The sequence below is a fragment of the Cryptomeria japonica genome, chromosome 9, assembly GCF_030272615.1.
Source record: "Cryptomeria japonica chromosome 9, Sugi_1.0, whole genome shotgun sequence".
In the NCBI taxonomy this organism is placed as follows: domain Eukaryota; kingdom Viridiplantae; phylum Streptophyta; class Pinopsida; order Cupressales; family Cupressaceae; genus Cryptomeria; species Cryptomeria japonica.
The window spans coordinates 213,247,463-213,264,918 of NC_081413.1; the positions used below are offsets into that span (position 1 = coordinate 213,247,463).

The 17,456-nt window shown below is 34.7% G+C and overlaps 1 protein-coding gene across 1 annotated transcript in view; it reads left to right on the top strand.

Annotated features, from left to right (window-relative positions):
* Window positions 1-467: 467 nt before the first annotated feature.
* LOC131044507 (AP-2 complex subunit mu) overlaps window positions 468-17,456 on the top strand; it is a 40,170-nt gene continuing 23,181 nt past the window's right edge. The window contains exons 1-11 of the mRNA XM_057977844.2: window positions 468-735; window positions 6,094-6,271; window positions 7,204-7,294; window positions 12,770-12,864; window positions 12,977-13,066; window positions 13,166-13,214; window positions 13,319-13,457; window positions 14,234-14,350; window positions 14,536-14,626; window positions 14,711-14,853; window positions 14,981-15,095. Coding sequence (XP_057833827.1) covers window positions 653-735; window positions 6,094-6,271; window positions 7,204-7,294; window positions 12,770-12,864; window positions 12,977-13,066; window positions 13,166-13,214; window positions 13,319-13,457; window positions 14,234-14,350; window positions 14,536-14,626; window positions 14,711-14,853; window positions 14,981-15,095 — 1,191 coding nt within the window. The 5' untranslated portion in view covers window positions 468-652. The remainder of the gene's footprint in view (window positions 736-6,093; window positions 6,272-7,203; window positions 7,295-12,769; window positions 12,865-12,976; window positions 13,067-13,165; window positions 13,215-13,318; window positions 13,458-14,233; window positions 14,351-14,535; window positions 14,627-14,710; window positions 14,854-14,980; window positions 15,096-17,456) is intronic.

A 17,456-nucleotide genomic window follows, 5' to 3' on the forward strand; every position in this document is an offset into this window, starting at 1 on the left:
TAATAACTACATCACACATAAGCCAACATTACACACCGACTTTACATTATTAGATTTTGTTTTAAAAATAGACAAAAATAATTATTTACCTACACCAACAAATAGTTAAAGAAATAAATAATTTTTTAAAAATGAATTGAAATATGTTTATGTAATGTAACTATAAAAATGAAAAAAACATATTATAATTCTTAAATTTGATTAAACAATAAAAAAAATTGCATTATCCAAGAACTAACAAATTCATATATATAATTTTTTTCTTTTCTAAAACACTAATCTAAACATTACTAAATTGACAAATCATTTATAATCTACCCTAACATATATACAACAAATTTCCATCTACATATTCTTTTATTATTTAAATTCAATTGATATATTTCAGCATAGTACAAAAAAAAAAATTTACCCTATACTTATGTAAAAGCGATTTTATTCTCTCTTATAATATTCAACAAAGTGAATAGTGAGAATGGGTCCTTTTTGAAAATCGAGTGGGGGAGGACTGCAATAGAAATCCATATACGGGTTGAAATTAGACCAGAGGGGCATTGACATTCTCTGCGAGAAAACAAAAGTTACAGCATAACAATATATGCACATGTTTGCCCCACAATAACCTTTGAATGTGCACAGAGAAAAATTCAAAATGCCGGTGGCTGCGTCTGCAATTTATTTTCTGAATCTTCGTGGAGATGTGCTCATCAATCGTCTCTACCGCGATGATGTCGGGTATGTATGGACTCTTTTGTGCTTTTACAAGACATTCTATAAGAATGCCCACAAAATTATTATTATTTTTATCATACTGTAAAGATCTGTGTAATTTGACCAGTAGGAAGGATTTGCAGATCCCCATGTGATCCATTAGTGTGTTTTTAATTATCTTTTATAACAATTTACGTCTGCAACGGTGAGATTTCTGTCGAAAATTTCAAAAAAACTCATTCAAGCGAATTGGTCTATTCGTCATTCAATTCTTTCTCGCTGAGAGCCTGATCTCATTAATCTGTTGTCGAGATTTTAAACAGATGTTTTTTAATAAATCCAAATCGATGAAAGGAGTTTATCAGATCCCCATTCAATTCATTGCGGGGTTTTTAGTTTGTTCTGCAGCGAGTTACATACTAATGCTGCCGAAAATATAACTCCAACCATTGGAGCATTTCTGATTCAATCCATTATTGAGCGTGTGGTCAGCTATTTGTTTATCTAGAGATCTCATTAATTTTAATCTGTGGAATGGAATTTCCGATCCATAGTTAATTAATTACAGGCATGAGTTTATACTCATGCTTGTTTAAGGTCTATATGTCCTAGAGGCAGTCTGACTAAGGCTGTGACCTAAAACATGCCCTTGGCCGTTGCACATACAATAGTGATAGTTTGGTTGAAAACTCATTCCAACATAGGGGACTCCGTTAAGTCTTTTGCCGAGATGGAAGTCAGCTCTTTTTAGAGATGTTTTCAATTTTAATCAATGGAGAAGATTTATGGATGCTTGTTCAATCCCTTGTTGGTTTCAGTCACGTTCATCTCAGTTTATCAAAACAATGACATTTAGGTTGAAAATACTACAAAAACTTAGTTTCAACCAATTTAATCTGTTCCAGAGGCTTTGGTCAACCCTTTAACTTTTGTGGGTATATCGTTGATTTCAGTCAATTAAACAGATTTAACGATTCTCTATTTTATCCTTTGCTTGGTTTTCAGTCAGTTCTAGTTCTCTGACTCCAACAGTTTGCCCACGGAATAGTGAAGGTTTAATCGAAAAAAGCATTTTGTTCCAATCAATTAGGGTTGATCTTCTTGTCAGCTATGCATTTGTTTCGAGTTTTTATCAATCTTAATCAATGGGAGGGATTTCTTGTACCCTCACTGCATGCTTTGCTGGGTTTCCAGCGAGTTCCTTAGCAATTCACACATGACAACGAAATTTTGGTGAACAATGCAAAATACAATTAGGCCAATGCAGGGCGCTTCCATTCATTCTAGGCTTGAGAATTTGACCAACTTTTTATTTATTGACAATTTGAGAGCTATGGTTAATCTTAATAAAGAGAAGGCATTTTTTGATGCTCATTCCATTCTTTTCGGTGTCGGCAGTTCATTTTTTAGCAATTACACCTGACAGTGAAATTTTGGTCCAAAATACCCAAACTTTTTGTGCCAACACTGTTTATTCTGTTTGTTGAAATTTTAGTTAACTATGTATTTAGTCAGAGATCTCTGTAGTTTTTATTATTGGTAGAGACATATAGCTCTTCATTGAATCCATGTCTTCGTTCTGAGTATTTTGTGTAATGGCATAAATTTTGAAATTTCAATTGAAGAAGTTAATACCAATGAATCAATGGGCATTTAACAGTCACTCCCTTACTGGGATTGTAAGCAAATCTGTTTCTTTTAAAGATCTCTTTTATATTAACCAATGGAAGGCATCTGTGGATTCTAATTGAATTCCATTTTGGTTATTGAATTGTATCGTATCAATTTTTTATGCAAAGCAGTGAAATTATACTGAAAATGCTATAAAAATTTGGTTCCCACAAATATTGGACACATCCATTCAATACGCTGCTGAGCTTGCAGTCTGCTCTTTGATTTTTAGATATTCTTATAATCTTAATCAATGGGAGGGATTTGGGTATCTCCATTCAGTTCATTGCTGGGCTTTCAGTATGTTTTTTGATACCATGAACCTGTAACAGTGAGTTTTTGGTTGGACATGCTGAAATCATTGATTTCAATCTTCAACTAGTTTGGGGTATCCCCAATTCAATCAGTTGTTAAGACTCTGTTTAGCTCTTTATTTCTGTGGAGTTATTATATGTCTTATTGATGAATCATAAAAGGGATTTGTGGATCCCCATTCAATCAGTTTATTATTCTTCATTTTGTTTTCTGTAATAATCTACAACTGTCTATACCTTTAATGCTTAGATTTCCATTGAAATTCCAACAAAAATAAATAACAGGGCAGTTCCATAACAAATCAATGCTAGGGGTTCAAGGGAATCCGTTGGGTTCTAGAGTATCTGTGGGCCTTAGATTTCATGTTTTGCATGGTAAAGTCCTTGGTGAGGATTGCCATATTTGGATCTAAGAATGTCTCAGACACTGACTTTGGTAAGCTGGTTACATCATTGAATTTGATCAGTATGGATTCTTGTAAAGGTATGAGTGCTACATACATGATGGATTTTCTGTTGGAATATTCTTCTCAAAATATGGTCCCTTATGGGTTTCATAAATCTCAAACATTGGAGAGGATTTGCCGATCTCCATTCCATCTTTTGTTTGGTTTTTGTATTTTCCTGTAACAGGGCGCACATACAACAATGTCATTTTGGTTGAAAATGCTGAAAAAAAATTTATCTATATGGGGAAATTCTAAAACAGATTATCTCATTTAAAATCAAGGAATGTTGTTCGTCCTTGGAGGACTCAGAAATCTAAGGTTTCATGGTTCTTACAACAAGATCCAGGGTGGCAACAGAGACATTTAGATCTAAGACTCTCTCAGAAAATGCTTTAAGTAAGTGGGTTTTGCTTTTGAATATGAGCAAGCTGCATTTTTGAAAAATAAATGAGCCTTGCATACATAATAACCTTTCATGTGAAATTTCTGGCTACCTATGGTGGATGCTGCCAATATCAAAATTTATTAATGATCAGTTAAATTCAGTAATATTCAGGAGCATGGTTTGTATGACTGTGAGGACAAACAATTAATTTCTCATATGACAAAATCTAGCTTGAAGTGCTCAATATAAGGATCTGTATTTAATACTTTTGGAAAGCTTTCAAAATTGAGATCAATATCTGGTGCAACACCCACCAAAGGTTGGAGCTCCTCAACAGCATTTGGACAAAAACTTGAGCCTGTATGACAAAATTATGGTCTTCTAAAGTTTAATTCTGAAACCCTGGCCAAACTTGTCAGCTTTGCATGAGTGACCAATTTGGGTGTGGCTAAATGTCTAATCATCTGTTGAATCTGTCACTCATCCATTAATGGTGGATTTGTGCTGGGCTGAATGCCACTGCGACAAAACTGCAGCATGACACACTTGGTCCAGCATGAACCTGTCACCTAAACATCAGTTATGCATTCTAGCAGTGCTAAATCTGTTGATATATGAGAGTCATACTAGCAGACAGCTCAGATTGGAAGATAATATGCTTTCCCTTCCAACTACTAAAGTGATTTGTCTGTTGGATTCTTCTGTGTTGTTTTGTTGACACTTGTATGTACAAATACCTCCGTTGGGCTCATGTAATCAAGTTCAACGGCAGCAGATCTTCAACTTCAGTTTGTTCTGAAAATTTTACATGCATTCCAGCAGAGTACAGAGTTATTCTGATCACGCTATAAGAGGAGGACACACTTATGAGAGGATGGTAGATATATGTATCAGCCTGAATGTGTTCTTCAAGGCTCAATAATAGCAATTGATTTTTAAGCTTCCTGATTACAGTTGACATTAAATGTTACAGTCCAATTTACATGCTGCAGCTCCTACATTGTGTTTCTTCAAGGAATATTTTGTCCCCATTGTTGTGATGTTGCTTTGTGCTCTTTACTTGCCCAATTGTTGACTTTTTGCATGCTATTTTCATTTCCAGCACTTAACAATTATTTAAATCATGGTCACCAGGAACTCTTGTTTAAAGAAAAGGCACATCCCCATCCTTGTTCCTATCCCTGTCCCCATCTCCATATCCACATCTTCTGGTGACTATAGTTATATATAATAAAGTGGTTCCCTTATTCATTTGCTTGCATGCCTTGGTTTAAATGGCAATCTTGTCCACATACAAGTATATGTACCCTTGCGGCTCCTGAAATATTTGTGTCCGAGGTAATCTTATTCATCACAAGTTTCCTTGATTGGTGACTTTCTGGTACTTTGCAACATGAATTGGCTATTGGTTTTAATTTTAATGGACACATACTTGCCATCTTCAAGATTTCTTTTCTGTGATACAATTGATATATTTTGAGAAGTATTTTAGACTAGAAGTGACAACAACCAACTCCTTTATGGAACATTAGTACTGGGTTGAATTTTCTTATTGTCAGCCCTCGAGAATTCCAACGGTACTGTGACAATAGCATCCATCAAAAGGGTGATGTATTTATCACTGGTAAACTAATATATTCTGAAAGGACATCAAATCAGTTACATTAGATTGCAACCGTTAGTAAGGGTGCTCATTTTTTTATTTCTCTCTTGCAAATTGTAATTTGATGTGAGGGATGCAATCTTATACTAAAGTGAACCCCTAATTTATGCATTTCTCTCTGAAATTGTAACTCATGTAGATGATTCTTAATGGTGAGATGCTTAGTGTTGGTATTTGGACATTGACATATAATCTTGAATATTATCATTGGTTCATTCAAGTAATTTTTAAGCCATAGCAAAAATACACAAGACAATAAGGATAGACGACAATTTTGGTTTTGCTTGAATAGTGCTCTCCCATCTCGTGAAGTTTATTACTCTGTGGGATTATGTTATACTATTTTATCATTTGCTTGTCAGTGATTTCACTCTGTTATCCTGTTTGAACAGTGAGCAGTGTTTAGACTTAAATGGTGTATTTTACTGTACAACTTTATATTGCAGATGGATTTGATTGAGACTATTGATGTTCGTGCCTTGTTCTCTTCATCTGATACTGCTTTTCTTTTTATTTATTTATTCCTGCATAGCTATATTATCTTACTATACCATATACACTAACAATACTATTGTAATTTTATCCTGGTAGAATTTTTACTGCGGGGGTTTAAAATTGTTCTTTTTACTATGTAATTGAGATGCAAAGAGGTCTTGTTCATAACCAACAATTTTGGATATACTTTGTCTCAATTAAATACTGTCAGTTCTTTGTTTCTCTTTTTAAGTTGCTGTGTAGAATTCTTTATGTGACACTTAAATTGCTTATGTGGAATTGAGAATGAAAACACAATCGTTTTAGCTAACATTGGGACATTAGGTTTACACTTTACAGTTTCTTTCTAACTTTTCCTGAGATTGTGTAAATAGTTTCTGATGTGTGTTTGCTTGGTATATACAGTGGAAATATGGTGGACGCTTTCAGAACACACATAATGCAGACAAAGGACCTTGGAACCTGCCCGGTTCGCCAAATAGGGGGATGCTCCTTCCTTTACATGAGAATCAGCAATGTGTATATTGTTATTGTAGTCAGCAGCAATGCAAATGCAGCTTGTGCGCTGAAATTTGTAGTTGAGGTATGAATTTTGTTTTAAATGATCCTGAGGAGAACAACTAATTTGTCAAACAATGTTTTTTCCTGTCTTGGATGGAGTGTTTTTTCTTAAAGTGTGAATGCATTTATCACATAAAGATCATTGGTTTGTGTGTGTGAGACAGTATCGATGTGTTGGCAATTCATAAGAACGCATTGTCTATGAACTATTGTGCTCTTTTTTCGAAACAATTGTTGCACACATCATATTGTGAGACAATGATTTATGGATTTATTTCTCTGATCAATAGACTCGCAGAATCGCCAAGGGTGCTACTTTGATTGAACTTGTTCATCACTGTACTTGTGTGCTTGCAAGACTGGCTTCTTTGATTGGTGCAACAGGATTTGCATGCTCCTAGTTTCTTCTTTGATTAATGTTTTTTTCAAGCTGGGCTCATGCTCCCCTTTGTTTTCATTGCAAATATATATTCTACTGCTGCTCCTGACCTTGTTCATTCCTCTCTGAACTTTTATACAGTAATTGCAATTGTATAGCTTTGATATTTCTTACTTTCACTGCAATAACAAAAGTAAATGATAAAGAGAGATGCAACAGTAATTTAATGATAAAAAGTAAATGCCAACGGTCCACATCCAAATGGTAATTAATTAAAAAAAAAGTAATCTCTCAACAACAATCATCATGAGACAAGCACACCTCTCCGTTAAGCAGTCAATTCCAGGGAGTTGCTTTGTAACAGATATGAAATGTTACTCACAAGCACTCAGAGGGTTACAAAATAGTTCTAGGGCATGACTAATAATATTAACCACAGAAGACAATAATCTAGAATGTATATATTTATGTAAAGGCTGTGTTAGTTTTGTTTGTAAACTGTATTTTTAAATTGAAAATGCACATAGAATTATCTTTTTGTTTGGTTACTGATCAGGTAATCTTTTGCATGTCAGGCAGTAGGACTTTTCAAATCATATTTTGGTGGTGCATTTGATGAAGATGCTATACGGAATAATTTTGTTCTCATTTATGAGCTACTTGATGGTATGTCCATTGGAACCCGTTTTATGGTTTGAATGCAGTGTTAACAAATCTTCCAGCATTTTGAAATATATGTTCTTGAGGTCTCTTCTTAGCATTCACGATGAATATTTTCCCATCTCTTTTTATTTAAAAAACAAGTCACAATGCTAGTTTTGCGTTTGATTATAGTTGTACACTCGTACTATTATAAACTCCTTTTATTTGGCTTTATTATTTGAACTTGTTACTTATGTATTTTAATTCTGAGTTGCCAACCTGAAAACTTACCATGAGTCTGGGTGGGTGTTACTTGCAGCATGTATGTGGGGCAAACTAAAGTTCTATATCCTTGCTACTTGTAAAAAGAGTAGATTTAAACTTGTGTTTTATTATTTTCCTGTTCTACCCAGTGGATGCTGACCTTGTGATGCCCTTGAAAATAAAAATCAATTCTGAAGCAGTAGCTTAATTTAATGCTAAATTGAGAGGACCTCAAACCATTTGCAATTGAAAACAAAGCAGTGTTCCACAGAAACGCATTTCCCCCTCCCAAGCTCAAGTCCCCCCGTCCCCGAAACTTTTTCCCTTTGTCCCGTCCCCGAAGCCTGTCCCCACGTCTCCCCGTCCCCAACGGCTGTGGAACAATGAAACAAAGTCTAGTTTATCATTTCATTCAGGAACTATTGGAAGAAAATACATACTTGCTTTGATATTTTGGTGTTTAGCAAGACGGGAAGAATATTGTGTACCTGCAGCATGTTTTCGCATAGTTGAAGGAGTTGGGTATAAATTTGAAGAAATTTAGTCTTTATGCAGATAACTATTGGGGAATAGCTGCAGTTTTTTGGCTTGAAGGGTCTGTTTTGTGTTTTGATTTGCAGTTTTGTGTCTTTGTGTTTGGGAGCATGACTAATCTGTAACATTCCCATGGAAGCCAGTAGATATGTGTATGGAGCCATAGATAGACTGAAACTGACTCTTGCAAGAGTGTTTTCTGTCACCCCTTTTCCAATTTGGTACATTCTACATCTCTTTACAAACTTATGCATGTCTCTATGCAATTCAGGCTAGTGATACCTTTCCCCCAGCTTGGAGTGCGTGACAGCCTATATTACTGGATCCGGGTTCGGTTCAAACTAGAACAGTGATCTGGTCCAATCTGCATCTGGATACAGTTAGCATCCAGGAGAGTGGTGTTGGTTTCATGTGGGATGAACCCGGGTAGGGTGTGGGGGAGCCCAGGCAAAACTATGGTGAATCCATTCAGTTTTCTGCCTTTTTTTGCTTTTTAATTTTTTTTTCACCTTTGATGCTGCGTTTAAAAAAAATAATGAAAATGATGTGCACCATGAAGGTCTTTGTTTGGGCTTGGTGGCAGGGGCTATGCCCCCATACCCTCGCAAGGGGTGTTGCCCCTTGATCCCCATGAAGCTGTGGGATATGGAGCAAGAGCAGACTGACTTGGTTGCTTCCACTTTCCAACATGTTACACTTCAGTTCAAAATTTGAGCACACTTTTAGTGTGAGTGGTAGTGGTAATGCTTGTGGTTCCTCATATGTTTCTACATTATCTAATATCAATGATGATTTATAAAATCCTTATGATGCTACAAATTGATTGTTGAACTTGAAGTTTGAACAATGAATATTTTATAATAGTTATCATTTATGTTTCAAATGACATTAGAGTTTATGTTGGTCTTGTTGATTTATGCTATGTGGTATTATGAACTTAATTCCTACTTTTATTATGATATATATATATATACTTAATTCCTACTTTTATTATGCTATATATTATACACACACACACATACATATATATACACACATACATATATACATACAGCTTGTGGTATTATAAATTTATAAACTTAATTCCTACTTTTATTATACTATACACACACACACATACATATATGCATACATATACATATACATATAGCTTGTGGTATTATAAATTTATAAACTTAATTCCTACTTTTATTATGCTATTACACATACATGTATATATAATATATACATGGATATATGCATAGATACATATAAAATATATACACACACACACACACACATGTATATTTGCATATATACATGCATATATGCATATATAAATACATATACATACATATATACCTGTATATATACATGTATATTTGTATATATACATACATGTATATAAATACACATCATAGATGTATATATGTATATATACATCTATGTATACATATACATATACATTATAGACATTATAGACATGTATGTATACATCATAGTTGCACGGAGACCTGTCTCCAACCCCCTCGGATGCATCTCGGAGACTGATACGTATCCGAGACAAGTCCCAGTACTGGAGAACTTGCCTTAGATGTCTCCAATTGCAGGAGATTTTCAATTGCGGTCTTCAGAAGACTCTCACTGTCTCCTATGCAAAAGGCTGACTCCCACACAAATAAAACAAAAACCCCTAAAAATTAAAAGTTAAATGCACCAGAAAGCTGGAAAATAAACACACCACAGAAGAGAAAACATAAGCCAAAGCAAGGCAGGAGTCAACATGAGCTAACAAGACGACAAGTATTTGCCATTCAACTATTTGCAATTCGATGCAAAACTCAAAAGATATTCATATTTTCTATATTCTTGTTGTTGTTCTTTTAATTCCTTTATGTAGACTTTGCGGTATGCACAATGGGGATGAATTCTATTAGATCCTTGAGAGTTGGGAATTTTCCTATGATATACATTTTCTTTCTTCATTCTTGTGAGTATATCTATATTCATATTCTTATATATATAATCTATACTCACATTATCATATATATAACCACATATAATAGCAAAAGGATTTGCAGTGTTGAAATATTCAACTTGCTGGTTTGGGCCATTGCCTTCAATTTCCTTATACACTGTCTATATTCATAATTAGTTTTACAAATATACACCTATTTTCAGATTTTCTATAAATTATTAATTTTTTAATAAAAAATTGGCGTCTCCAAGTACCCCCATCTCCTATTTTGAAAAAATAGCTGTACCAGTACCGGTACCAGTCTTCGGAGTCTCCAAGTACCCCCGTCTTGGTGCAACCTTGGTATATATATATATATATATATATATATATATACATATATGCATGTATATATGTATATATATGTATGTATATATATGCATATATGCATATATATATGCAAATATACATGTGCGTGCGTGTGTATATATGTTGTATGTTCAAACCCAAAATGAACCTAGCCCCAAATTTCTTTTGCTTGATCCATGAACCTGAACCAAGATTTGTACCGGAACTGGTATCTTGTCAGTTCTGAAGTTGCTTCCTAAGTGGCCACTATGTAACTCTATGACGAGGTTCTCCCTCTTTGAACTTCATGGGATGGATTACTATCTTTGGAGCAAGCACCTTACTTGTGCAAAATAATCTACAGATTGGCTTATGTCTCTTTCCCATGACTCCATTCATGCTCTCCATGCATTTGCAACTTACCTTCATCTCCTCTGCTCTCTAATTCAATTGTCATCATTGTCAATAATACTTACCTTCTACTTAGGGAATTTGCAACTTGATTTGACTTGTGAGACCTATGCTTCAACATAGAGGAATAACCTTGCAACTACTCTATCCACCTCATGGTTTCGTTTTGTTTGACTTTTGATGCATCTCAAACCCTGATGGTTCATGTAAAGAATGAAGTTCTTGGGCAATAGATAGTGCTTCCACTTTTGCAAAGCCTAACAAGTGGCATAAAATTCCTAGTCATAAATTAAGTACTTCTGTCTTACATCATTCAATTTCTTATTGAAGAATGCAATTGGCCTTCGTTCTTATTCATAACTGCACTTATTTCAGTTCCGTTTACAGCATAGTCAACTTGAATAATTGATAAAATTTGTGAGTGCCAACATAGGCCTAAGTCACCTTCTTCAAGAGCTCAAAACTCTTGGATATGATAACAATCCATTTAAACTCACCTTTCTGCATACAATGAATTAGTGATAGATAAATACCATTGAAGTTTCTTATGAACTTCCTATACAAGCTCACCAATCCATGGAAAATTCTGACTTGTACAATACTTTGTGTTGATGCCCACTTCGATTATCGCTCTTACTTTCTCTAGGTGGGTTCCTTTTGGGGAGGAGTTTTGTTATACTGCGTTTTCTCCTTTTCTTCATTTGTGAGAGATTGCTTTGGTACATGGGTACCTAACATCGCCTAGTAGCCGAGACCCATACTTGCATCTTTGCACGTTTTCTCATGCTCCCTAAGTTGCACTTGAGGAGGGGGTTGGTGTAAATAGTGGTATGACCTCCTTGTCTTTTTTAATATGTTTACTTTGTACAAAGTCCCACCATAGTATGACATGTCCTTTCAGCTTTGTGCTCATGTACTTGACTCATTTGGGGTTTGCAATTGATTGGAACTTGAATTATTTTTTAAACTATCTAATCTATCAATTGTTCTGGATTTAGGCTTTCTGAATTGGCTGGGAACTCAAACCTTGGTTTGCTTCTGACTTTCATTATGGTTCTTGCAAGCCTATTCGCCGTGGTGACTTTCTTCCCATAGTTGAGGTTTGCTGGGCCATTTGTGGCAGCATCTTCCCTCACATCCTTGCAAATTTCTTCTGTCATGACTGTTCCTCTTTTTGATTTTCTGTTGACTCTGCCGTTCATGGTGCTTTGTCACCTCTGTTGTTTCATACTTGTCTTGTTTTGCAGGCCATTGCTCCTTTTGGACCACCTGCAATGCAAAACAAGAACAAGTGCACTTTGTTATACAACTCCCACAATTCTTACTTGTAGGGCTTGACTTTTGCTCTGATGCTGATTGATGCAAACTGCAAACCAAAATACAAAATGCACACTTCAAACCAAAAAATTGCAGGAGCTAGTCCACTATGTGGTGCAGAAACTATATTGCTAATTGATGCCCCTGCATCACTGACCCATGTAATGCCCTTGAAAACTAGAAAATCAAGTCTGAGGCAGTAATTTGCAATTTAAAACTAAATTAGCAGGACCTCAAATCATTCACAATTGAAAATAAAGTCTACTTTATCATAATTGGTTGGGAACCATTGGAAGAAGACACATTCTTGCTATGATATTTTGCAATGCCTAGCGAGCCCTTGGGGTTGTGGGTATTTTCTTGAGAGCTGAACCTAAATATTCTTATGTTTTTCCATTTGTAATCTCTTGGCTCATCTCTAACAATTTCCTTCATGGTGTTGGCTAGTTCAGTGAGCCACATTTGCACTATGTCATCAGCTAGTTCCTTTGTTGGTTATTGCTACATTCATTCATATAAGCTTCATGATACTGTTTATACAAGAGTGCAAGTCTATCTTGTATTGTATTTATAAGTATAAACAAAAGATCTGTATTTTGTTCTGTTAAACTGAAATTGCTGATTATGTGAGCAGTTGTTTTAGACTTCAATTAGGAATTATTCTGAAATACTTCTTTTTACTGCTTCAGAGATCATGGATTTTGGCTATCCCCAGAATCTCTCTCCTGAGATTTTGAAGCTGTATATTACACAGGAAGGTGTCCGATCTCCCTTTTCCTCCAAGGTTAGGAACTCTATTATTGCAGTCTTGTAATACAGATTCAGTTAGTCACTATCAATTAAGATACTGAATCTCACGGGTTGGATATTTTCTTGACTATGACAATGCTGTGTAGCCACCGGATAAGCCAGTCCCCAATGCAACATTACAAGTGACAGGTGCTGTTGGTTGGCGGCGAGAGGGCCTGGTTTATAAGAAGAATGAGGTATGTCATTGTTTTGTTGTCTTATGTTTTTAGTTGTAGCAACTTGAAGTAGTTGCTCATATCTGCTCATATTTATCTCAAATTTATTCTTTATTGCAGGTTTTCCTTGACATTGTAGAAAGTGTCAACCTTCTGATGTCTTCAAAAGGTGAGCATGTACCCTGCTTTTAGTAGGAATATGTTGTCAAAGTAGGATGTCTGTTTGATTAATAGACTACTGCTGAGATAAATTACTTTTGGTGTTTTCCCCAGGAAGTGTTCTCCGGTGTGATGTGACTGGAAAAATCCTTATGAAGTGCTTTCTATCAGGCATGCCTGACCTGAAGTTGGGCTTGAACGATAAAATAGGCCTTGAAAAGGAATCACAAATTAAAGCTCGTCCAACAAGAAGGTATTACAATTTGGTAGAAAACAGTTCTTGAGATGCATAGTGGTTCCGCACACAAATGTATTCATGTAGGCATTAAGAGTCAGTTTTCTATTTATAAAGTTTCTTGTTGCCAATAGCCTCCAGAATATTAGGAGTCAAGAAGAAGCATCATTATTCACTTATTTGTGCTCAATTTTTACACCCAAAGTTTAAGCCATTTTTAATTTATCTATTTTGTCTGCCAAGTATATTTTGGATATTTTTTAGTTTTTCAATACATGTGATTTATTTGATTCTAATGGGACTCATGTTTCAAGGCAAATGAGTAATTGAGTTATGCCCATTTTTAGTTTTTTGGTATTGAGAAAGATGCAGTGATCATGAGAAGAAGCAATTTTATGCAATTTTTGTATCTAAATAGAGTGACAAGGAAATAATTCTATCAATCAGGATTTGGTTAACATTATAGTCAGTATTTCATATGTTTACTTTGTTGTGGCTACTTATTTCCTTATATGCCTTCCTGGAATAATGTGAATGAGTTTTTCAAACTTGTAATTTTTTGGTTTTCATTGTGAGTTCTCACGAGGAATAATTTTTTTTAATAATTTCTTTCCAATTTTGATAATAAGTTTTTGTAATATTTTTTTTTAAATGTGTGCAGATTCATAATGCTTTTGTTCTCACATTGATGGGAATTTAAATCAGCATTCTTATGTGATCTTAATTCTGTTTTCCTTTTTTTTTCCATTGAATTTGAATACAAGCTTTTGATAATCTGATCTCTCTTTGAACAGTGGTAAAACAATTGAACTTGATGATGTTACTTTCCATCAATGTGTGAATCTGACACGATTCAACTCTGAGAAGACAGTTAGTTTTGTCCCACCTGATGGAGAGTTTGAACTGATGAAGTAAGTTTTAATAATTTGTTTTCATTTGTCTAAATATCATTCTGTTCTTTGCAAAGTACTTGATTTTTTGGACTACAATATTTTGAGATTATAAGCATGCACAAATGGTAATTTATTTTATAATGCCTGACTATGTACTGCTTCAGCATTTTTAATGTTTTTTTATTCAACTTCTTATTTGATAGGTATCGTATTACGGAAGGAGTTAGTCTTCCTTTTCGGGTTTTGCCAACCATCAAGGAACTCGGACGAACACGGCTAGAAGTAAATGTGAAGGTACCATAAGATACTTTTCTTGAATCTTCAGTGTTTAGTCCTGCTTGGCCTTATGATTGCAGAGTAAGAACTTTCTTGTTACAGGTAAAGAGTGCTTTTGGTGTGAAGATGTTTGCAATGGGAGTGGTGGTAAAGGTACCTGTCCCAAAGCAAACAGCTAAAGCGAACTTTCAAGTGACAACAGGTCGAGCAAAATATAATGCATCAATTGATTGCCTGGTTTGGAAGTGAGTATTGTTAATTGTAATAAGAATTGTTTTCGTATTCTGATTTTTTGCAAGCAGTCTTATCTTTAAAATACTAAGATACACTGATCCTTTTCTGGTTCCTCATAGATTTGTTGTCTTCTTGCAGGATCAGAAAATTTCCAGGTCAGACAGAGGCAACAATGAGTGCGGAAGTGGAGCTTATTTCCACTATGGTGGAAAAGAAAGCTTGGACAAGACCGCCAATTCAAATGGAGTTCCAGGTAAATATTTTATTTTTTCCACCTTTAAAAAAACACTTTTTTCACATGAAATATGAGATTTAGATACAAGTTTTTTGCATAGAGAATATAAAATAAAGTTCATTTTAGTAGGTAACCGGTGAGTTTCATACTAGCAAATTTGCATGTGTTTTTTTGGTCTCAAATTTCAATATTAAGCTTACTTGAAGAGGATTCAGATAGGATGATCTTGCTGTTAAAAAACAATTTATTAATTTTGGAAAAAGCTTTTGTTAAATGTATATTTGGAAAATTCACATTTAATTTACAGAAGAAGACTATCCAGGTCAGGATAGAATCTTTAGGGTTTGCAATATGACTTTCCCATAAGCCTTCTTAGAGCCACTTATCAGGCCATGACTGCAAGTATAAGCTTATAAAAAGATAGACCAATCATTGAGATAATTGATTTATATTTGGCACTGGATATGTCATCAATTGTCTTAATATGCCATCTCTGTATAGAGAAGCGGCAGATGATTTGTACTAATCAGTTGGTCTATATTATAAACATGCTGAGGTTAGATATATTTTATTTTTTGTGTACTTTGTGGAATATGCAGATTGGGTAATGGTGAATTCTTTATCTCCTTTTGTATTTGACAGTATGAACCTTGGTTATTTGCTTCTGGGATTAATCTCTCCAAAAGATCTTCCTCCTTTATACACCAAATCTTTTCCTCTTTTCTCCGCTTGTGCAATATTTAGGCCAAAGCTTCCACACTTATGACAAGATCAAAGAACTGAATAAAGTTTTAGGATAATTTCTTTATCTGCTGAAACTTGTTGCCCTAGCTGCTTCAAGATTATAAGATTGGGCATATATTAAGAGGCTAAGCAGACAATTGTGCTTAGGTAAAGCATTCTGAAATTATTCTCATTCTTCATAACAAGCAAAGTGTCTAGCTGCAAATCTTCTTGTTGAGTGAACCAAAACAAATAAGTCATACTATAAAGTATAAACAGGCATATCCAAAGTTGTCCTAGTGTAATTAATTGTGGATGTATAAACTTGGTTATTTCAATTTGTGCACATTCTTTACATCATGATCATTACCCTTACAGAGCAATTCTGTACACCTTTTCTTATCTGGGGTGTCACATTAAGCGGCCTTTGTAACAACAGGTAATCTGAACCTTCTATTCGTTACAGTTCAGAAGGAATCTCTTTTATCCATATCAATTTCACATAATCAATATCTTGACATAAAGAGCATGCAGTTAGCTGCTTGGTGTTGCTGTGGTTAAACCATATCCTCATGTAATGTCTGTCATTTTTGGAACCATAATTTCAGCTTGTTCAAGACATAAATTTGAAGAAGAAAATAGAGATATATTAGAAATTGCTCAAAAACTTTTGGAGAGAGAGGATAAATGCATCTTTCATAAACCTTGCAATAATTTTGGTGAGAACAAAGGAAAATCTTCTTCACACAAAAACTTTGCTTTTTGTTTTCTTTTTAATCTCTGGTAGTGAGTGTCTGCTGATATGTTAGATGACTATCTTTTTACCCTTTCCTACTTCAAAGTTCTCCTCATAAATCTAATTAATAACTACTCAATTGACATTTTGATAAGTAATGCAATATTAATGATTTTGGTGAAAACCAACAAAATTCATATTTCCACAAGATTCCTTTTTTTTTTTTCAGTCCCTAGAGATGGCAGATTGTTGATATATTCAGATAGCTGTTGGTCATTATCAGCATCCTGGCTAGAAATGATAAAGTAAAAGTTTAAAATGGTTTTCACCTCAACATCTAGTACTTCTTCAATGGTTTGGTCCAAAAAAAGTTTGGGTTCTGTAATATCCCTTGCTAGTTCTGACCTCAAGTTGCTGATTAAAGGCTCAAGGAATATTGTCAAACACTTTGCCAACAATCTGGTCTTGATGCTGATTGTTTTGTTCCTTTTCTTGGTTTTTGAATGTGATTTGATATGCTGATATAACTTGAAAATATGTTTGAGATGACCGGAAATAGATTGCAGCTACTAAATGAACTTGAAGTGCAAGCATATGATTGAGAATGATGATGCATATGCAGCTACAGCACTAAGGCAATTCTACAAACATTTACCATGCATCCTAAAGACTACAATATTCATCTCCAGCAAAGGGACATTATTACAAACACTTGGCATGCATATCCAAGACTGAAATCTTTATCAACAGCAATGGGTAATTTGTCAAACAGTTAAAATGCAACCTTTAATCTATTGATTATCTCTTCAAAGTCTTTACAATACCAAAGCATACCTGGAATTTAGATTATCTTCTAAATTCCGGGTATGCTTTGGTATTGTAAAGACTTTGAAGAGATTACCAAAATTCTGGAAATGAAA